Here is a 23,728-nt window from a genome sequence, read left to right as displayed (position 1 = left end):
TCCATTTACTGACACAAACACCTTTTCACAGACAGCTCACTGTGAAAGAAAACGGACTAACACCCGAGTCGTATATCTGACATGTCCCAACACAAGGGTCAGGCAATTACTGATAATTACACACACCTGACATCCATCACACTTCCCCACATGGATAAAAGGCGGAGCACAAAAAGCACTCTCTGAGCAAGGCAAAACACATGAGGAAGCAGCAGTTCTGAGATGGCAGTTTAATATGAGGAGAAAGACCGCAAGACCAGGAAGGGTTGCAAGGAGGGAATTGCCCTTGGCCTTTTCAAAGGAAGAACACTGCTACTTTCACGAGCCCTTGAGAATAAGAAGCATAAGACTGGGAATTAAAGCTGAAGAAAGGTGCATTGTGTGTCAAAGGTAGCCCAGGCTCTCCTGCATCGATAGCCGAGGAGGGGAGAAGCGATTGCCGCTGTGGTACTGTGCTTGGCTCATACAACAAAGACACTCCAGGAAAGTCAGCACAACCGGTGAGCCGGGGAGACTGATAGCAGACCAGTCTGTGTTAGAACCAAGGTTGCAAGCGGCAACATTGTATAAAGAAATCTGCAAAGAACAGAGTGTAAGGCATATAAGCATTGGAGAAGAGCATCTGAGCCCAGAAGAGGGGGGGGGGTCCAAACTAAAGATTGTGGTAGCCCGGCTGAGGGGGATCCAGGGTGAAGAGTGAATCGCCAGACTTGAATATTTGTAAAGGAACTTTTCGTTCTTTTGGTACATCAGGCACTCTGAATCAAGAGACTTTGATACCTCAAGAGACTTGGGCATAGAAGGCCCTGATGTTGGTAATGGAACTGTGTCCTCGTGCCGAAGAAGCCCAAGAGTGTGCTATGCTTGAACCGCCTTGTCCCGTGCTGAAAACGTGGGGAAGGGAGGCCAACGGTCTGAACATCCTGACTTATCATATTGTGACCACTTCTTTCTTTTTCATGAACATTTCCCCACACTATTTGTAAATTAGCGGTAAGGTTTGGCAATAGGTTTTTTAGTATAGGCCCTTTTTATTTTGATGAGACTCCACTTGGACTGCGTTATTATTTTTTGATGGTCGTAGCTTGCTCCCGTCCTTAGATTTAGGTTTAGATAGGCGTTTATCATACCCTTGATAAAGTTCAATAAACACCCTTGAACTGTGGTCACTTCTGTCTGTCTTACTTTGATACCACACCTTCCTTACATAGACTAATTCCTGAGTAGGCACTACAGAAATCCTCTGTTTTATGCAATTCACTTAAAGATCAATGGAATTATTGTAGCAAAGGATTAAATGCATCTTTCAGTACCAAACGAATGACCGAGTTTGCACAGTAAAGACTTTCCCGATCCTACACTATCCATTCTACGCTTTGTTGAGAATGCATCCATTTCCTTTGTGCTGGCAGTTAAACCACAACAGAAACACCACAGATCTCTCATGTTCACGCTGCAAACTTGAACAAGCAACAGACTCTTGGAGATCCATAATCGCTTTTCACTGCTTACTCACACACAGGCTCCTGTGAAATGCAGCTGCGAGGTCCATGAAATCAGGAGGGCAAGGAGAGGGTTGGAGAGAATCTCAAGCTGCCGCATTCACAGTACCAAAGGCCCAGGTGAATTCCAAAATGGCAGACCACTCTTAGAAAACATTCTGACTTTGCAGCCCCTCAGTCAGTACAGGTGAACCAATTAAACCTAATCAATCCCAGTCAACAACCGGTTCCCAAATACAGGTTCAGACCCTCACATGGAGGCCGCTCCTCGGGGACGGTATACACCGGGTTCTAACTACAGGCTCCAGCTCAGCCAGCAAGGGTGTTTGGAGAAGGAGCTGGTGGAAAGAGTTTGGAGACAGTTGGTGAGTGGAAGGAGTGTGCAGGAGAAGAGATTAGAGATGAAATGTAGTTTGGAGAAGGAGAGAAGCTTGGAGAGGAGGAGGAGAACGATTTGAGACCAGAGTGGTAGAAGGAATTGGCAGGAGGTATTAAATAAATGGTTGGTGGGGATATATGAAGGTGTTCACCAAAAGGAGGTGTGGAGATGACTGGAAAAGTTGAGGAGGAAGGTGGTTGGGGTTGTCAAGGAGAAAGGTGAACATCAGTAGGAGGTGGCTGAAGAAGCTGAGGAAGGTGGTTGAAGAAGTTTGGGAGGAAGTTAATGAGTTTTTACAGGGAACCCTTTAAACCTGCAATCAAATCAGAGAGGAAAGGGTTTGGGAAAACGCTTACATCTGCAGCCTAAGTAAGAGAGGAAGAGGGACCAGGAATGCTTAAGAATGCTACAGTGAGAATAGGCCAAAGCCTCCCTGGGAAACCTACTACATCCTGTGGTGGGTGCTGACTCAAGGGCAAGAAACCCTGGCAGAACCAACCCAAGAGTGGGTAGTGTCAGGGAGCCCAATAACTTTTCATTCTATGTTTGTTTATGTCCTCCAAACCTATGTAACACCCCCCTCCCCATTCACATATAATTTTAATCTTTGCTGCATACAGTCAGACTGAAAATCCTGACACACAAGGAGAGAGGAAGAAAGGCTCACTCCCCGAGCTGTTTCTCCCACAGGGGAAAATACCCAACTCGGTTTAATGTGTAGACAATACATTCTCCAGCATGGGGTCTGGCATGGATTCACATGCTCATGAATATTCCCCGTCGTCAGGCCGGGAATCTTCGGTAAAGACAAAAATCAGTATCGGTTTCGTTTCTGATCTGTCTTTCTTAGTAGTAACCAATCACTGATCTCTGGGTCATACTGCCCCCAGCCAATGACTGCCCTCTACCTAAGTCCCTCCCCTGGCAGCCATCCTCAGATTTGTACCACGCGTTCAAGTGTCCTGGTGCTTTAGCTCTCGAGCTTTTACTGCGTTTTCGCGCTTTTTCAGGAGATTTTTCTTATTTTTTCAGTCTAATCGAGCCTCAAGCTCCACCGTTTCTACTTCCGATAACGGGGACCTGTTTTGGAATTCTTCTACGCCCCTCAAGGGCGAAGTTTTCGTCGAGTTACGATTCTTGGAGGATTCCAGAAGATCTGTGGCCTACCTCTACGGACATGGCCCAGGACAAGGGAAGCTCGACGCCCAGATCAAAGCTGTTCAGGAGCTGCCCAGGATGCGGATTGCAAAATGTTTTCAAGGAGGAAGAGCATTCGAGATGTCTCTACTGCCTTCATGAGGACAAGACGCACGTGGAGAAGGACTGCGCGTTCTGCAAGAAGCTGTCGGAACAGACCAAGCAAGATCGTCGTTCCCGCCTCACCGCCTGGCTGGAGAAGGGCACAGCAGGTGAGAAGGCGAAGAAAAAGTCTGAGAGGTCTTCTAAGTCCTGTGAGGGCGCCCCGGCGACGGGGGCCCAACAGAAGGCCACAAGCACCACGAGTCCGTGGGCACCGGGAGCGCCGAAAGGTCGGGCTCCTCGGCTGCCAGGCAGGGCGCGACTTCCCCGGCACGATCAACCACGAGCCAGCGCTCTGGTTCGGGGAAGAGGAAGTCCGAGAACCCGGGCAAGCTTCTGGAGAGGCCCCGGTCGATCTCGAAGGGAGCCGAGGGGGAGCGCGGCGATGATCCTCCCCCCAAAGCGAAGGCCCAGGACGCACACTAATGTGGTGAGGGCCTTGATCCATCCGGCAAAGGCCTCTATCGAGGTTGTCGCAGCGGCCCTGGCGAAGCCGGCAGAGGCTATGCCAGTGGAGGTGGCCTCGGGGCCAAGAGTTTCCCCACCACTGCGGAGGGAATCCTCTTTCCAGACCATCGTTAAGACCCCTGTGAAGACCCCGGTGGAAAAAGAGGGGGGGGGGCCGGTGGCCAGTACGGACTCGGATTCAGCCTCCGAGGAGGATCCGGTGGAAACCGCAAAAGGCCTCAACGAGAGGGTCATAGGCCTCAACGAGAGGTTTGAGAAGGTTTGATCCCAGGGGAAGGTTCCCGCTGATGTGATCGAAGATAGCGATGACGAGGGCCTAGTGGAGCAGCCATCCCGTCCGTCACAGCCATTACCCGAGCCCCAGGATATCTCGGCGGCCATTTTGATGGCGATCCAAACCTTATGTACTGAGATAAGGACGAGGTTACCACGGACCCCGACGGAGGAGCCAGAACCAGGCCCGTCGGGAAGCCCTCCGAACAAGCGGAGGAGAGTCCACCCCGCTCTGCCCTTTGTGCCCGCGAGGCCTGTGGACCCCTCATCCCCCTCGCCGGACCCTCGGGAGGATACAGCGACGGATACAGCGACAGGGACGGACGACGACGGCGGCGATGATACAACGGACATCCCGTCATCACCCCCCCTCGGGCCTCTCCGCCCGACGAAATTGGCTCTTTTCACGCCATGATAGCCAGGGCATCCGAGCTCTTCCAGCTCTGCCCTGAGGGACAGAAAAAGGAAGGTTTTCTATACCAACGACGAGAGGCCAAGAGAAAGACGGTCCTTGCGGTGCTGTTGCTCGATGACATCTGGGACGAGGGGCTGGCTATCCTCAAGAACCCTTCCAAGAGGGACAGGTACGAGAAGAAGTACCGGGTCCCCGATGCTGCCCCCTTGTGCCTCAGGGCCCAGCCCACGCCGGACTCTGTCGTCTCGGCAGCGGCCAAGAAGAAAGCAGCGGGTGCGGCGGCTTCAACTTCCACTTCCCTGCCGGACAGCGAGGGCCTGAAGTTGAACTCCATGGGACGATGAGCCATCTCGTCGGCGGCAACGACGATTAAGGCGGCCAATGCCTTAGCGATTGTGGCCTGTTACGACAGGGAGCTTTGGTTCAAGATAGCTCCTCTGCTAGACTTCCTACCGGACGACAAGAGGTCGGAGGCCCTACAGATTCTGCAGGAAGGTGAGGTGGCGTCAGATCACGCCATAACGGTGGCAACGGACATTGCCGATACCGGATTTCGCCAACTGGGCAACAGGGTTTGCCTCCGACGACAAGGATGGCTCAAGGCGACTGACTTTCGCCAGGACGTCCAGACCAGAGTGTTGGACATGCCATTCGACGGCAAGCTGTTTGGAAAGACGGTGGATGAGTGCCTCCAGGCCATCAAGACAGACACGGAAACCGCCCGAGCCCTCGGAGTCCTTCAGGAACGGCGGCCCTTTCGGAGCTCTGGAGGCAGACTGGGGGCCTTCAAGGGATCCAGCGGTGGCTCTTCTACTTACCGCCAGGCGGCCCGCTCCTCGTCCCAGGAGGCCTACAGAGGCCGCAGCAAGCAAGGAGGCCAAGGCGGCAAGGCTTCTTCCAAGCAGGACTGAACCGGCCGTAGCGTCGGGCCCCCACCGAAGCTCCCCGGTGGGAGGCCGGCTGACGAGGTTCGTCAGCGTGTGGGAGTCCATCTCCACCGACCGTTGGGTGCTGGACACCCTGGCCCGCGGACACTCGCTAGAATTTCAAAAGAAGTGTCCTCCCATTCCTCCCGTGGCCGGGAAGGAGAATCGCGTCCCTCAACTGCTGTTGGAGGTAAGTGCGATGCTCAAGAAAGGTGCCATCAAGCTCGTCCCCAAGAGGCTCCGGGGCTCCGGAGTATACTCAAGATACTTTCTCTTCAGAAAGAAGACAGGTGGTTGGCACCCCATCCTGGACCTGCGTCGGTTGAACAAGTACATCAAGGCACAGAAATTCAGGATGGTCGCCCTCCAGCACATGCTTCCTATCATCACTGGACCTGGAGGATGCTTACTTCCACATCCCCATTCTAAAAGGACACAAAGTTCCTCAGATTCGTAGTCCAGGGGCGTCACTACCAATTCGGAGCCCTGCCGTTCGGATTAAAGTCGGCACCCAGGGTGTTCACCAAGTGCCTCGCACCTGTGGCGGCACGGCTGCACCTGCAAGGGATCCACGTCTACCCCTACCTGGACGACTGGATAATCCGTGCAAGGTCAAGAGAACTCGCCGTCGAACACACAGCGAGGACCGTCCGCCTGCTCACTGAGCTTATATTCGCCATCAACTACCCCAAATCCCATCTGGTTCCGTCGCAGGTGGCACTGTTTCTTGGAGCGAAGCTCGATACAGTGAAGGGATTGGCATCTCCATCGGAAGAAAGGACGAAGGCCATTTTGGGCAAGGTGCAGCGCCTGTTAGCCACGGATGTGGCCAGAGTGAGGTCCATCAAGTCCCTCCTCGGGATGATGTCCTCATGCATCTACCTTGTGCCCCTTTGCAGACTTCAGATGCGTCCGCTACAAGAGTTCCTCGACGCCCGCTGGATTCAAGCAGCGGGCAGCTTCGAAGACAGGATCCCGCTCGACGAGGAGTTCCGTCGGGCGATTCTATGGTGGGGTACCAGTGCGCACCTCACGGCAGGCACGGACTTTCAGACCCCGACATATCAGTAGATGGTGACGACGGACGCCTCCCTGGAGGGATGGGGGCCCACACCAGAGATCTCCACGCAAGAGGCCTCTGGCTCCCGGAGGAGAGGTCTCTCCACATCAACATCATGGAGCTACGAGCCGTGTTCCGGGCGCTCAAATCGTTCCTTCCGTCCCTCAAGGACAAGGTGGTGAGGATCTTCACCGACAACACCACCACGATGTTCTACATCCGGAAGTAGGGAGGCACCAGATCCCCAGCCCTATCCAAGGAGGCCCAGGATCTGTGGCACTGGGCCGTCGCCCAGGGGATGTTTCTGGTTCCCTTCCACCTGGCAGGAATAAAAAACGCCATCGCCGACTCACTCAGTAGGGAGCTGCGCTGGTGCCACGAGTGGGAACTACGCCAGGACCAGGTGGATTGGCTCTTTCAACGATGGGGCAAACCCCAGATCGACCTGTTCGTGACGCAGACGAACTCCATGTGCCAGAGGTTCGCCAGCAGGTTCGCACAGCCGAGGAGCATGGGCGATGCTTTCTCGTTCCCTTGGGACGGCCTGTTCTTGTACGTGTTCCCTCCGTTGCCGTTGCTGCTCCGTCTCATCAACCAGCTCAAGAGGTCCAGGTGCAGGATGATCCTAGTCGCACCAGCGTGGCAGAGACAGATCTGGTTCCCGGACTTTCTGGACTTGTCAGCGTCCCCACCTATCAAGCTGGTGACGGACGCGGATCTTCTCTCCAGAGAAGGAGGCGCCATTCTTCATCACGACCCAGAGTCGCTGAACTTGCAGGCTTGGCTCCTGCAGCACTAGAGTTTGGAGGATACGATATCCCGGCTGACTGCAGAGAGGTTCTTGCAAAGGTCAGGGCGTCCTCAACACTCAAATGCTATGGACATAAGTGGAAGAGGTTCTCTGTTTGGTGCCGTGCACAGAAGATTAACCCTCTGCGGATTACGGCCCCTCAAGTATTGCTGTACCTACTGTCGCTGGCCAAAGCTGGACTGGCTCACGCCTCCAAGATACATCTGGCTGCCATCTCCCGATACACCAGAACTACAGGACGGGCTTCCTTGTGGTCTCATCGCCTGGTGAAGGAATTTATGAAGGGACTATTCCGATCGTTCCCGCCGGTGAAGGCCCCTGGCCAGGCGTGGGAGCTCAACGTGGTGCTGACCAGGCTCATGGGGGCCCCATTCGAGCCTATGTATTCAGCGCAGTTGAAGTTCATGTCGTGGAAGACAGCATTTCTCGTGGCCATCACCTCCGCACGAATGGGAGAGATCCAGGCCCTATCTTGCAAGCCTCCATACTTGACTTTTCACGACACGAGGGTGGTGCTGAGGACGCACCCCTCCTTTATATGCCCAAGGTGCCGTCGGACTTCCACCTCAACGAGCCCTTGGTGTTGCCAGATTTCTTCTCGTCACCTTCGTCTCCGACCGAGAGGACTTTGCACTTGCTGGATGTGGCTAGAGCGCTGAAGTTCTACGTGGACCGCACAAAGAGTTTTCGGAAGACATCACAGCTGTTTGTGAACTTTGGACCTGTGAATCAAGGGAAGGCTCTCTCGAAGGCTTCCATTTCCAGGTGGCTCTCTGGATGCATCATGCACTGTCACCGGTTGGCAAACCGACCGCTGCCCGGCCGTCCGAGAGCCCATTCGACCAGAGCGATCGCTGCTACCACGGCGTTCCTGTCTGGTGTGCCCCTGCTGGACATCTGCAGGGCTGCTACGTGGAGGTCGACGCACACCTTCACAAGATTCTACTGTGTCGATCGGGACTCCAGGGAGGACTCCAGGGTCGGCCAAGCAGTGCTGCGCAACCTGTTCGCTTAAGGTGAGCCTGGTGAGGAGGTAAGAGATGCTTAATGTTGTATTGCTTAATGTTGAGCCTGTTGCCACCTCCCGTGGTTGTGCATGTGTGTACTGCTATGTATTCTTAAATTCATGAGCATGTGAATCCATGCCAGACCCCAGGCTGGAGAAGGAACAAGTTACTTACCTGTAACTGTTGTTCTCCAGCATGGGTCTGGCATGGATTCACATGCGAACCCTCCCTCCTTCCCCTCTGCGGCTCTTCACTTGGTCATACTGCCACTTTACGTGCTACCAAATCTGAGGATGGCTGCCAGGGGAGGGGCTTAGGTAGAGGGCAGTCATTGGCTGGGGGCAGTATGACCCAGAGATCAGTGATTGGTTACTACTAAGAAAGACAGATCAGAAACTAAACTGATACTGATTTTTTTCTTTACCGAGGATTCCCGGCCTGACGATGGGGAATATTCATGAGCATGTGAATCCATGCCAGACCCACGCTGGAGAACAACAGTTACAGGTAAGTAACTTGTTCCTTACGTGCAGTACACAGAGTCAAAGAAGAGGCTATAAACTTGTATTGGTTTTAAAAAGCGTAGCAGACACCTCATCTTATTAAAAAAAAAGAGAGGGTTACAAAATTGGACAAAGCCCTATATCTGGAGAGCTTCTGTTTTCACCTGCCCTGAAGTTGGTGGTCACCTCGGTGGATGCCAAGAGGTCAATCAATTGTAGGAGACCTATCCCGCTACCCAGTCATGTATGCCTTACACTAACCTTCAGGCATGCCGACCTATCTTGGCCAGCATGTCGTGCAACCACCATGTCAAGGTGGGGACCATTTCACAGACTTACTAACATCCTTATTCCTTTCTGTTTCAGGTCCTGCAACAAGATCCCTCCATGGGCTGTACTGTAAGATCTGCCAGCTGCCCCAGCTCAGCAGCAGCCAGAAGAAATTCAATGCCTTCATCTTTGGCCTCTTGAAGTAAGCCGGCTCCGCCTGACCTGACATTATTATACTCCATAGGGGAGGGGACATAAGCTGATCGATCGTGATCAAGAGATCACTGGAAAGGAAACTCCTTCATAAATTACACATCAGGGACTGTGGTGTATATGTTATTGTCTACCTGCTCGAGATAGGGTTTTTGGGCTGCCATCTACTCCTGAATTTAGGTTTAGGGTCTTGGACGAACATGTGTCCCTTAATCACATGGGATTAATAAATCTGTGTAGTTCACCAGGGACTGCTATTCTTCCCAAGAATAGTTGGCTCACCGGGTCGCAAACACAAACCCAAAATTATCAAAAGAGAAGCTTTTAATTTGAAAAAGGTCACATGTATAAAACATGAGTTGCTAGTTTTACACAAAATAAGCACAACAACATATCAGTACCATGTAGCTATGGCAATCGTTTACCTCGCGTTCATCTTTGTCCCTCGTCAACATTTTGTTCAGAACAGTGTGTTCAACAGGGAGTTTTATATAACTTGCCACTTCTTCTAATACAGCTCTGCGGGTGAAATAGGTTAATTGAGATTATTTCACATTACAAATGTTGGCGATCTAATTGCTTCAGTAATTATTTTGTTTCAACAATTTTGCATTACATTTTTTTTGTTTTTGTTATCCTGCTTTTAAACAATGGTCCGCCATTAGCCCCTTAGCTTCAGAGAATATAGCTTTGTGTCTAAAACCTGTCCATTGGAGGCAGCATTCCAAAAAGAGTGTCTTTTAGGCCAATTTGGAGCAGCCTACAATGGGTGGGAAAATGACTATTTCGGGGTGTTTTACCTGCCCAAACTCCCTGCCCTCACCCACTCCCCATCCCCACCAACTACCGCGCTGGCGGGATTTTCTTTTAATCTTGGGTGCGGGGGGTTCACGCATTGCCCGAAGTCCCCTTTCAGTTCCTCCTCCACCACTTCCCTCTTCCAGTCGCCCTGAGGAAAGGCCCGTCAACCAGTGTGGGGCTCCGCCCTGGCGGCCTACGGTCTTCTGCTGCCTTAGGCATGCTGGGCCTCATTATGAGGCTGGCGCTCCAGTAATGAAGGGTGCCAGTACGGGACCGGCACCCTTCATTACGGGACGCCCTATTACAAGGTTCCCTTGCGGGACCCAGTAAGGACGCCTGGTAAAACCACGAGGGGACCAGGGAGCTAATAACGGCGTTGTTGGCTCCCTCCCCATTCCCATTGAGGGGGCTCGGATGGGAGTGGGGATGGGTTTTTCCAATGAGGACTTACCAGGTCCTCCAAGGTTGGAATGGCCTGGTAAGTCCTCATTGGAGGAACCCGGTACTGGAACCCGGTATGGAAGCAGCCATGCACTTATTAAGGGCATGGCTGCCTCCATACTTGTAATGTGGCCAGCTGTCTTTTCTGCCTGCGATTACTAAATTGCGGGCAAAAGAGTCCATACCGAGAATATGGACGTCCAGGTCCTAGTGGCACCCGCTAATCAGCCCCACCGCACTGCAGCAGGAATTCCTACTGCATATAAGCAATTAATAAACAGAATCTCCCAGTTACCCACTGTATCCCCCCACACCTACTAAATATTCGTAACACATTTACTTACAGGGATTTGCAAAATCAGCCCTGTGGGAGGTCTCTGAGTCCATCCTAGGTGATGCGCAAGAGCTTTTCACACTTGTTCTTACCAAACTCATTTAAGGGAGTGTAGGCTTGGCAGTAAGAAAGTCTTAGGAGATCAGGGGTTTGGTATGTAGGTACGATTTGCCGCTTTCCCTCCAGACACATCTATGGAACCACCTAACTTTGTGCTGTTGTTTTGAACCTGACCTTACTTGTGGAGATGAATAACGCCCTTTTACTTGACTTGCTTTGCTTAGCTCATCCTTTTTGGGAGCACTGATCAGTCCCTATGGCTATCAGTGCAGAGGGACTCTCCTTCCTCACTACATTCCTGGTTTGTTTTGCAATGCACACATCACCTAACAGCGAGATGCAGTAGAGCTAATTTGTACCCCTTCATCTTTGCTTTTAAAAACTTTATGGTTACGTGCTTGATGGTGGCAGTGGATATTTTTTACCATATTTTTTTACATTTCCACATGCACTTTCCATTTTACCTCATAATGGGCCTCATTACAAGTGTAGGGGTGCGGGAAGAAAGTGGTGGTAGTTCCATTACAGCCACTTTTCCTGCACGCCAAATTATAATATTTGGTTCCATGTGGTAAATCCACAGATTTTCAGAGTGATTTTAATGCGCAGTGATTCCACTGGTGGTGAATCTGCCAAAAATCCCCATGGAGTCCTATATTCTCCAAAAATGTGGAATTACCACTACTTGGAATCCTGTGGTAACTCCACTGGACCAAGTGGTGGTAATGGTAATTAGAGTTTGGTGGTATTTCAGCAGATTTACTGCCAGAATACCGCCATACTCATAATGAGGCCTAATACTCTAAAATGACAGTGCTACGAAACTTTGCCTTGACTTTTGGCCTTCTCCTCCCTCTCAGAGCGTGATTTTCTGTATATGGTAAGGCGTTTTCCAGACAAAGAACCAAGGAGATTCCTATGCGGTCGACCGGTTTTATGCGCCAGCATAAAGCAGGCAGACCCTTTAAGTAGGTAGTGTTTACTCATTTGCACTGCGAAGTGCAAAAGTGCAGGGCAAAAGGCTGCGTAGAGATATGTACACCGTCTTTTGCCCTGCATAATTGCACCGCGCAGTGCAAATGACCAAAACTCAGCGGCAGAACCTTTGCAGGCCAAAGTAAATGCATACAGGCCCCTGCCACCGAATTACGCTGTGGACTGAAAATGAGCCCGATTGTCATTGTCATTATATAGATTGCATTAAAATCTTCCATTGTTGTATATTCATTTCTTTACATTTGAAGTAGCTTTCATATTAGGCCTCATTACGAGTATGGAGGTAGCCATGGTGCTATTAGCGCCATGGCTGCCTCCATACCGGTCTCCAATACTGGGGTCTGTGAATGAGGAATTACTGAGTCATTCCGACTTTGGAGGACCCGGTAATTCCTCATGCACAGAACCATTCCCCATTCTCATTTGAGCCCCCATAGGGCTCAATGGGAATGGGGATGGAGCTAATAACAGGCCCGTTATTAGCTCCTTGGTCCCCTCACAGCATTTGTTTTTTCCAGCGCCCTGGATTGGGCAATTACCGGGGCATTACGGCCCCGGCAGTCCCAGTAATTGTCCATTCCCGGGCGCCGGAAAATCTTGCTCCCCATTCCCATTGAGACCCATTGGACTCAATGGGAATGGGGAGGCCAGATGCACCGGCACCATTCGTGAGTGGCAAACTGCAACAACGTCTACCGGGGGTAAAAAGGTATGCGGAAACATGACCCAGGTCCCTCTGACCATCTTTTCTAGAGTGTGTTCAAAATCATAATTAGAGGTTCACAGATCAAAGTTACTTCAATCGTTTTTTGATTAGTTTAGTCTGAACAGTGCTGTTGATGGATGACTCTGCGGACGGGGGTACCTAACTGGTCTGATTTGTGTTGACCTTATCTTCTGCATGGTTTCTCTTCATGGGCAAATTGAGATGTCTTTCCCAACCTCGTAAATGCTGCCTGTAATAGTGTCCTCCTTTTTCTTTTCTTGTTTATTGAAAATCAGTAAAAAAATGAATATTTTTAAAAGTATGTGTTTTTTGCCGGGCTTAATCAGGATAAGGGAGGCAAGAGGATTTGCTATTGTAACTTAAAACCGGTAGTTTCTGTGCCACGTATGTAAGCTCTTCCTCTGCAGTTTGATGGCAAAAGAACAAGAATCACAAAATTGCTTACCGTTGATATTCGATGAAATTGTAAATCATTAAACATTTTTAATTCAGCTTATTAACATAGCACTACAAAACGCTTTTCTATTTCTAAGAGTCGAAATCCCACTGCCATCTGTCCCGACAGGACCTTCGCTGTGAATTTGAAAAGTCCTGGGCAGTACAAAGCTACATGCGAAGTGGTGCACGAGCATAGGCTGCCTTTCGCCAGCATGCACTCCAGCCATGCTCTTATTGGTAGGACTCTGGGTAGAGGACACGCTCTAACGCCTTTGCAGTTAGGCTAGCCAAGGTGGGGGGAGAGAGTATGTCCAGAGATCTACTCAATTTACAATTGCCAAATCTTCCCAAATCAATTATGCACCATTTTGAAAGCATGTGCAGACGTTGTCAGCATTGCCCACTGACAGGGTGGCATCCCGTAGCATTGTGCAAGCCTTTGCGTGATGGTGGATCTGATATGTGCCTTCTTTTTGCAACTCTTTGATTGTCTTTTTTTTTTTTTTTCTTCATCCCCAGCACCAAACTCTTGGATTTCTGGGTTTCCCACCTGCAGGAGAATTCAGGTAATCCCACTATAAGCATTGATATACTGCTTGCAGTCATCCCTTTTCATCAGGGGACAGGTTCTCGAATATGTGCATCAGTGCTAAAAACATGAGCAAATGCACTTTAGCACAAGTTTTGCTAATTGTGTATTACAGAATAAAGCAAACAGGTTTCGTCCCAAATCCATATTTCATACGGATTTTTACAATGGGGAAAAAACAAAGCATTTTAATTGTTTTGTGCACCATGAAAGTAAACCGATTTTGTTTCAACGTCCTTTCTTACCCACTGGAAAAGTGGAGTAAAATTAAGTGTTAGCTCTTTTCTTGCATAAATATCTGCTACGTACTCTTGCCTTGCTTGACTACGATACATAAGAGGATCCTAGCTAAATTTGGAGCACAGCTGTCTGCACTATTCACTAACAAAAAACATGGGGGAAAGTATTTCACTCAATTCCTGATATCTTTAGATAATAGGGATTTCAGCAAACCTACATGCTTTGTACCATCTTACAGAATGAGCAAGACTGGTGCTTAAGTGCATTTGCTAACTTTTTAATACTGGTGCAAGTGTTAGAGAATCTGACCATAGGTGTTAATGTCGATGTCCTTTGTGTTTATAATTTTTAGCATCCACAGTAAGCTGCAACCTTAGCTTCCACAATCCCAACTCAGGTCCAGGCACAGAGCGGGCTGAGGACAGACAGATATTCTGAGTGAGAAATGACCGGTGGGCACCGTAAACACTACATATTCACACATAATACACATTAGACAGCAGAAGTGCACAGCGTGCAAGGTGGGGGTCTTTGACAGCAGGATTGTCTCATGGTTGAAAAGAGATATCCATGGTCTTTTATTAGGTGAGGGGCCTAGAGCAGTGGTGGCTGGTCATTCTTTCATTGGAGGGGTGTAAATATTTCCCACAAATGTGTGCGAATGACAGAATGTAGCGAGTGAGCACCAACCAATCAAAGGCAGGTCGGGTGCAATCCACCCGAGATAATGTTTAAAAAACCTTTTTAAAATGGTGTTTTCGCAGCACATGTTTTTGAAAAATTGGGTAAAAACCATTAAGTTTACAATTACTTTTGTAAGGTAACGCATGAAGAAAATCCAATAGATGCCAGGTAATTATCCAGTGCACTTTCATGATGCCTTTGCACACAATATATGCCAGTACAAGAACACATTTCCATTCTGGCTGTGCTCAATAATGACAGTATTTCCAGTGTAAACGGCGCATGTTGGTGCTGCTCCAGCCAACATATGGCAGTATTCCCATGTAATAAAACATTTGTGTTGGTTTTGCCAATAATTGCAGATGGGAAACTGTAAGAAAACATGCCCATGATGGCTGTGCCCATATTTACCAGCATCCCCACATAAGAACATTCACTCTTGCTTTGCCCTTAATTCTGTGTCCCTGCAAAAGGACATGTCCATGCTGACTGTGCCAATATAGGCCAGTATCCCCACAAAGGACACTCTTTGCTTTTGCCCCTAATGCCATGTGTTGGGAAAGATTTTCTTTGTGCTGCTTTCCTCCGCTAGACGTCTATGGGGCAACATTTTATTTTGCCCTGACTTTTTGGAGGTAAGTAAAGCTTTATGTTTTACTTCCCTTGCTTTGGGCTCATTTTATGAGGGAACTGATCAGTCCATACGACTATCAGTGCTGGGGGGATTTGGGGCTCATTACAAGTTTCCCGGTATCCCGCCGGTAGTTCCGGTGGGATAACGGGAAACTGACCCTACCGTTACAGGCGCCTGATATCTCGGTATTACTGGGCAAAGGTGGTAAATCCCCATTCCATGGAGTCCATTCCATGGAGTCCGCTAGGACTCCATGGATAGGTTTGACGGAATTACTGGCACCAGTACAGTAGGTAATTCCAGCATTTATTTGCCCACGGGGGCCCGATTTACCTCCAGCTTTTGGTTCCCGGACCATGTAATAACCCCCTATGTCCCCTTAGTGGATATAACTTTGTGTTACAAATGCAATATGTCCAGGATGGGCTTGGACAGTGGATATTTTACAACCATGGTTTTGACTTTTTACTCATGCACGTTCGCATTTTATCAAAGAATGACTTAGAGTACCAAATACTCTTAAATTGCCATGCCACAGCATTTTTGCCTGTCCTTTGGCCTTCTTCTGCCCTCTCGGGTCCAGAATTGTATATGGAATGCCCTTTCCCAGGCAAAGTGGCGGTCTGTGTGTGTTGCCTCCTCTTCTGTCCTGATCTCAAGAAGGCCCTCGTCGGTGCTTCGACCCTTGGATTGGTGGGAACAACCAGTCTCGACTCCTGGTTGAGGATTTTTGCCTGGTGAGACTTCGGAATTGTCCTTCGACCACCAGCTGGACTGACCAGCTCTCTCCTGGGCTACCTTGCTGCAGTTGTCACCGTTCCAAGTACATTCTTGGAACTTGGAGGATCTTTAAGCTGTAGTACAAGCCCCCTGCACCTGCATATTCAGCCTTCTAGTCTAATGGAAGCCATGCAGAGCCTGCACCTTTATTCGCCAACTGAAGATCGCTGGTTGCCGCCGGATTGTGGTGACTCCAGTTGTAGCCCATCTTCTTTGCTCCCTGGAGGTTTCCTGCGGTCGCCTGCTCTGCAGAAGTCTTCTCCTTTTCCTTGTATGGGTGATCAGCTGGACAGTCCCTGGCACGGCAACACAGGTACTGTGACCAAACAAAACTAAATCTTGCACCTGAAATCAACCTCTGCAACCGCAAGCCATAGGCCTCCTTTGACCGGACAAAGCACAGAAGGGCGTGGGTTAAATAGAGAGGCAGAAGCCCTCTCACCCCCTTCCAAGCACTGCAGGAGCAGCATTTGCCAGTCTGGCTCAAGGCCTCAGCCCACTGGATATATCAACACAATCTGAGCAAGGACATATGAATCCAACTAGAGATTGGACCCTATAGCTCCTGAATTTCAATAAAGTCAACTTTGATTTGATTGAAAATAACTGCAATTCTTATTTAATTTCTCTGCAGTGGGTGTAATAATACACATGAGTATTAAGACATCATAAACTATACAGGGTGTAGTACATGGGTAACACAATCCAAATCAATAATATTCGGTAAAACAATTTGAGCAATTACATTCTATATGCCTCCTAATGGGCTTCGATTGAGACTTGAATAATGTAATAGCTGTCATGATCACTACTTCCAAGAATGCAGGACCTGCCCAACATCCTTGGAAGCAGGCTCATAACCTTCATTCCGGGCACCAGCCAGCCCCTATTGGGACCTTTTGGACCTTGTCCTGGCGCCTGTGGCGCCAGGCTCATAAAGATCATCGGTCCCGGCACTGGAAGCGTCGGGCTCATAAGAGGTGTAAAAGTGCTTGGGTGGACCTACCTACAGCAGACCATGCTGCATACTCACCAACAAGATGACGTCCACATCCTCTTCTGACAGGGACTACTTTCTTACCTGGGTGGGGCTGGCTCCACTCCTTGGATCAGGAACACTGGGACTCTTCTGGAAACTGGAACTCTTTCCTTACCTAGGCGAGGCAGTGGAAGAAGACGCCTAAGCACTCCTGCACACTATTTAAACCACGCCCGATTGATGCAACGTGCTTCGCGTTATTCTGCATCAGCAGCAGGACGCTCACCGAGTCAGCTCCAGTCTTCCAGTGAAAACTCCAGCTCCAGCACCTGTGGGAACAAACTCTTACCTTCCTGGGATCCTGTCTTCAGCCGCACCTGCCAGCACAAAAAAACAACAGGTTAGCAAAAGCCAACTTAAAGCCAAAAGCCAGCATTTTTACTAACCCGATCCATCGGCATCTTCCAATCCTCACGCCGCATTCCTTGGCAGTCCATCGATCCCTGTAAAGGCAAAGAACATTGATCAGTCATTTTGCATATTTTGATCTGCTTAGCTGTGCGACGCACGCTCCGGATTCCAACAAGCGCTGTATACCCGCACCTGCAAATAAAGAAAGACAGTAAGGAGCGCTTTTAAAACCATCAGCCGCCATTCTACTTACGTGCCTTCACGCGTGCCATCTTCCTACTTACGCGCTTTGGCGTCCATGAACCAACGCCTACCGCATCCAAAACCTGAGTGCATTTAAAACCATCAGCAGCCATTCAACTTACGTGCCTTCACGCGCGCCATCCACCTACTTACGCGCTTGCACATACTTTGGCGTCCATTAAACAACGCCTACCGCATCCAAAGCCTGTAAGAGAAAAGGACTTCATTAAAGGTGTTCAGATAAATATAAGGAACCGATCGTGCAGTTAACGACGGCCTCGCGCTCAAAGTTGTCCTCTGCAAGTAAGAGGTTTACAATATCACCAGTGGAGTAACTGGTACCCGCGCCCCTGCACCAGTCGCAGGATGGAGAGCCCAGCATTCACCTACTTAAGGTGAGCACACCTATCCTTTGGGCCTCAAGGAAAGAGAGAGTGAGGAGGAGAAGTCCGTCCAACCACCGTTCATTAACCCCTTGTTCTTCTGCCTGCAGACACCTCACTCTTCAAGTCAGGCATACCGTGAGAAGAGGTCCAGCCCAGGGAACCAGCCGAGTCCTGCGCTTTACAATTGAAGACACGGTAACAACCCAGTCAAGATCTGCGCCTCCGTGGGAGTCAGGTGAGCGTTACAGAACGCGAAGCCCACCGCAAATCTCCCACCCGGGCGCAATTGAAACCTCAGACACTGACCAACTAGCCCAGTTTTTAGGGGAATTAAGAGCAGAAGTACAGGCAGCCCGTCAGGAAACAAATGCTCTGAGGAGAGAGTTAATTAAATCCAAAGAGCGAACAGATGATCTCGCTAGACAGCTGTTACAAACGCAAGCGGGTCAAACACCCCTGCCTGCTTCGGGGGGAAGTTATACTTCAGCAACCTCACCTAATCCGGTACAAATTAATCTACCCGGAAATGTGCCTGCCTTTGGCTCCGCCCGAACGCTTCTCAGGTGATCCAAAAAAGTTTGCAGTGTTCATCAATCAGTGCCGCTTGCACTTTCTGAGTAGACTAGCTGCTTTTCCAACGGACCAGACTAAGGTAGCTTTCGTGCTTTCATATCTTAGTGGCAGTGCTGCAGACTGGTCAATTCCTCTGGTAACACAGGATGACCCAATTCTCCGTAATTTCCAGGCCTTCCAGACCAGTATGGAGAGACTGTTTGCAAGACACTCACAGGGGCAGGCCTTGGATAATTAACTCCTTTCATTACGACAGGGTAATCAGGATCTCCTGGCTTATATTGCGTCATTCAACAGACTAGTAGTTGAAACCAGATGGCCCGAGGATAAGAGGATTACGCTTTTCTACAGAGGTTTGCGTGGAGAACTCAAAGATGTTCTAGCCCAGGTAGTGAATCCTCCACAAGACTGTTCTGAATATATTGACTTGGTGGTTCAACTGGACCACAGATTACAGAATAGGAAAGCAGATCGTTCCAGGTTCGAAGCTCGAGTTTTTTCAAGACCACAGAGTTCCACCAAAGGAGTTGATACCGTAGAACCTATGCAAAAAGGGGTCGTAAAAGGACCATTAACCCAAAAGGAACGAGAAAGAAGAAGACAACTGCAATTGTGCCTCTATTGCGGAAACTCAGGACATTTCCTTCGAGAATGCCCAGTGAAACCTTCGAAGAAGACAGTGGGTGCTTCCGATAAAGGTACCGAAAAGCCAGAGCCGGGAAACGACCTCGCCCGACAAGTGTAGAGGTCCGCTTGCCGAGCATAAAAAACCAGTTCTTTGACCTCGCATTTCATAGTGTCAATGGTCCTCATAAGCCCAGAGCGACCGGATCGTTTGCATGCTATTAAAGCATACATTGACAGCGGAGCAATCGGTAATTATGTGGACCGCGAGATGGCATCCAGGATGAATCTGCCTCTTTGTCCCAAGGCAATTAAAGACGTTATTACCACAGTGGATGGCACGGAAATAGCTTCCGGACCAGTAACTCATACCACCTCGGAAGTGACGTTGTTAAGCCAAGATGGACATCGTGAGGTGATCGTGTTTGATGTGATCAAGGCCCCTCAGTTTCAAGTTATCCTGGGAATTCCTTGGTTAGAGAAACACAATCCCCAAATTGATTGGCGAGCAAAGATAATTCGGTTTCCGGAGTGTGTCCCCACTTGTTATCCTCGGCTCGACATTAAGCTGGCAGCAACTACTTCCGAGGATCCCCAACTACCTCCAGACTACAGGGAATTCCAAGACGTCTTCCAGAAAGATAAAGCGAACTCTCTACCTCCTCACAGGTCTTACGACTGTCAAATAGATCTGATACCCGGATCCACTCCTCCTTGCAGTAGAATTTATGCCCTTACCGAGCCAGAAAATCTTCACCTGAGACAGTATTTGGACCAGTATCTGGCTAACGGGTTCATCCGTCCTTCAAAGTCCCCAGCCTCTTCAGCTCTGTTCTTCGTCCCGAAAAAGGAAGGGGACCTTAGAACCTGTATAGATTACCGTGCCCTGAACCAGATCACTGTAAAGAACAGATATCCTCTGCCGTTGATCCCTGAACTCCTTGACCAAGTTAAAGGCGCCTGTATCTATACGAAGTTAGATCTCAGAGGAGCTTACCACTTGGTACGAATTAAAGAGGGCGATGAATGGAAGACGGCCTTTCGCACCAAGTATGGGCTGTTTAAATATCAAGTAATGCCCTTTGGCTTATGCAACGCCGCCTTTCAGTACTTCATGAATGACGTCTTTAGGGAACTTATAGACGTGTGTGTAGTTGTTTACATTGACGACATCCTTGTATACTCATCCTCTGAGGCAGACCATCGGAAACACCTCAGAGCAGTTCTTGAAAGGCTTCGCCAACATAAACTTTTTGCCAAGCTGGAAAAGTGCGTTTTCCATGTTACCGAGGTCGAATTTTTGGGATTTATTCTATCACCCAACGGAGTCCACATGGATTCAAGAAAAGTTGACGCAATCATCAAGTGGCCTTCACCAACTTCTGTAAAAGGAGTCCAAAGCATGTTGGGTTTCGCCAACTTCTACCGCAGATTTATTACAGACTTTTCCCGAGTAGTCCAGCCCATTACAGCCCTTTTAAGAAAGAACAAACGTTTCGAGTGGTCTGCAGAAGCGGAGCAAGCTTTTCAGGAACTAAAAGCCAAGTTTACCTCTGCACTGGTTTTAAAACATCCCCGCCCGGAGCTTCCTTACATCGTTGAGACTGACGCCTCCAGTCTTGCAATGGGGGCAGTGCTATCGCAGAGAGATCCAGAAACTAACCAGTTACACCCCATGGCGTTTTGGTCTCGCAAGTTCTCGGCTCCCGAAATCAACTACACCATCACAGATAAAGAACTTCTGGCTATTAAGTCCGCCTTCAAGGCCTGGCGGCATTACCTTCTGGGAGCCAAGCACACAGTCACAGTAATCACAGATCACCGCAATTTACAGTATCTAAAGACCGCCAAAGCTCAATCCTCGAGACAACTCCGCTGGGCACTATTTTTCGCTGAGTTTGACTTTGTGATCACTTATCGACCAGGCAACAAGAACGGCAAAGCTGATGCCCTTTCCCGGATGGGAGTTGATGAACACAAGGTCAATCCTGAACCCGTACCTATAATTCCCGAACAAAGAATTCTAGGTCTGGTCGTCGCGCAATCCATTGAAGATGTTGAAGCAAAAGTCAAACAACTCGTAACTCCGGCAGATTTACAGAACTGGCCACTTAAAGGAGAAAGCTTCACGGTGAATAAGAAGCTACTGTACTTCCAAGGACGACTATATCTACCTTGTGCAGAGTTACAAAAACAGGTAATCTCTTGTTATCATGATTCCTTAATGGAAGGGCATCCCGGTATTGCCAAAACCTCAGAGAAAATCAAAAGACACTTCTGGTGGCCGTCTTGGAGGAAGGACATTAGAGACTTCGTAATTTCCTGTGGTGTGTGCGCCCAAAATAAGAGTCTGAAGGAAAGACCAGCAGGCCTCTTACATCCATTAGACATTCCACCATGTCCCTGGCATACCCTCTCCATGGATTTTATCACTGACTTACCTCCGTGCTCCGGATATAACACAATTTTAGTAGTTGTGGATCTATTCTCCAAGATGGCTCACTTCATCCCACTGAAAGGTCTTCCATCAGCTTCAGTTCTGGCCCGAGAATTCCTCGAAAACATCGTTCGGTTGCACGGCTTCCCCTCAGTGTTGGTCTCTGATAGAGGAAGTCAGTTTATCTCCCACTTTTGGCGAAATTGCTGTCGACTAGCTCAAATTGACGTAAGGCTTTCAACCAGCCACCACCCCCAGACCGACGGACAGACCGAGAGGACTAACCAAACTCTGGAACAGTATTTACGCTGCATGCTGCAGCAGTCAGAAGGCACTTGGAAGGACATCCTTTGGATCGCCGAGTAAGCTTATTATAATTCAATCCATTCTGGAACCGGAAAGACCCCTTTTTTCCTCTTATATGGAATCCATCCTCGAACCTCCAACCTTGATCCACCCCAGGATCTCGGAATGCCCGCCGTAGACCATCTACATTCCGCTATCACTCAAGCCTTTAAGGAAGCCACTACTCATCTTCAACGGGCTGAGGAGCAATACAAAAAAGGAGCAGACAAACATCGAAAAGAGGCCCCCCAATATCTAGTGGGAGACCAAGTCTGGTTGTCCACTAAACATTTACCATTAAAAGGACCACGCACCTTCAACCCGAAATACCTGGGACCCTATCCTATCACAGCCATAATAAATCCAGTGGCAGTTAAATTGGGCCAACCTTCCCACATGAAGATACATCCAGTTTTCCATGTATCTCTCCTAAAACCTATGCAACCTGAGACCCGACTGACCAGATCTCCAGAACCTATTCAAGTTAATGGAGAACTTGAATACGAAGTTAAAAATATCCTGGACTCCAAGATTTCCAACTCAAAGCTATACTATCTGATAGACTGGAAAGGTTACGGTCCCCAGGAGAGGTCTTGGGAACCTTCAGAACATGTCCACGCACCTCGGCTGATCAAAAGGTTTCATCGAACTTTCCCCAACAAACCAAAACCCCCGGAGAAGACAAGCTTGGGAGGGGCCTTGAGGGGGGGTGCTGTCATGATCACTACTTCCAAGAATGCAGGACCTGCCCAACATCCTTGGAAGCAGGCTCATAACCTTCATTCCGGGCACCAGCCGGCCCCTATTGGGACCTTTTGGACCTTGTCCTGGCGCCGGTGGCGCCAGGCTCATAAAGATCATCGGTCCCGGCACTGGAAGCGTCGGGCTCATAAGAGGTGTAAAAGTGCTTGGGTGGACCTACCTGCAGCAGACCATGCTGCATACTCACCAACAAGATGACGTCCACATCCTCTTCTGACAGGGACTACTATCTTACCTGGGTGGGGCAGGCTCCACTCCTTGGATCAGGAACACTGGGACTCTTCTGGAAACTGGAACTCTTTCCTTACCTAGGCGAGGCAGTGGAAGAAGACGCCCAAGCACTCCTGCACACTATTTAAACCACGCCCGATTGATGCAACGTGCTTCGCGTTATTCTGCATCAGCAGCAGGACGCTCACCGAGTCAGCTCCAGTCTTCCAGTGAAAACTCCAGCTCCAGCACCTGTGGGAACAAACTCTTACCTTCCTGGGATCCTGTCTTCAGCCGCACCTGCCAGCACAAAAAAACAACAGGTTAGCAAAGGCCAACTTAAAGCCAAAAGCCAGCATTTTTACTAACCCGATCCATCGGCATCTTCCAATCCTCACGCCGCATTCCTTGGCAGTCCATCGATCCCTGTAAAGGCAAAGAACATTGATCAGTCATTTTGCATATTTTGATCTGCTTACCTGTGCGACGCACGCACCGGATTCCAACAAGCGCTGTATACCCGCACCTGCAAATAAAGAAAGACAGTAAGGAGCGCTTTTAAAACCATCAGCCGCCATTCTACTTACGTGCCTTCACGCGTGCCATCTTCCTACTTACGCGCTTGCACGAACTTTGGCGTCCATTAACCAACGCCTACCGCATCCAAAACCTGAGTGCATTTAAAACCATCAGCAGCCATTCAACTTACGTGCCTTCACGCGCGCCATCCACCTACTTACGCGCTTGCACGTACTTTGGCATCCATTAAACAACGCCTACCGCATCCAAAGCCTGTAAGAGAAAAGGACTTCATTAAAGGTGTTCAGATACATATAAGGGACCGATCGTGCAGTTAACGACGGCCTCACGCTCAAAGTTGTCCTCTGCAAGTAAGAGGTTTACAATAT

At 49.3% G+C, this 23,728-nt stretch overlaps 1 protein-coding gene across 2 annotated transcripts in view; it reads left to right on the top strand.

Annotated features, from left to right (window-relative positions):
* Positions 1-23,728, top strand: part of RUSC1 (RUN and SH3 domain containing 1) — a 382,086-nt gene that overhangs the window by 213,601 nt on the left and 144,757 nt on the right. For both annotated transcript variants that reach the window (XM_069650039.1, XM_069650043.1), the window contains 2 exons: positions 9,010-9,115; positions 13,443-13,489. In XM_069650039.1, the coding sequence (XP_069506140.1) occupies positions 9,010-9,115; positions 13,443-13,489 (153 nt within the window). The remainder of the gene's footprint in view (positions 1-9,009; positions 9,116-13,442; positions 13,490-23,728) is intronic.

Source organism: Ambystoma mexicanum, chromosome 1p, assembly GCF_040938575.1.
Source record: "Ambystoma mexicanum isolate Mex_15411 chromosome 1p, UKY_AmexF1_1, whole genome shotgun sequence".
NCBI classification, from domain to species: domain Eukaryota; kingdom Metazoa; phylum Chordata; class Amphibia; order Caudata; family Ambystomatidae; genus Ambystoma; species Ambystoma mexicanum.
This window is presented reverse-complemented; position numbering and strand designations above follow the sequence as displayed.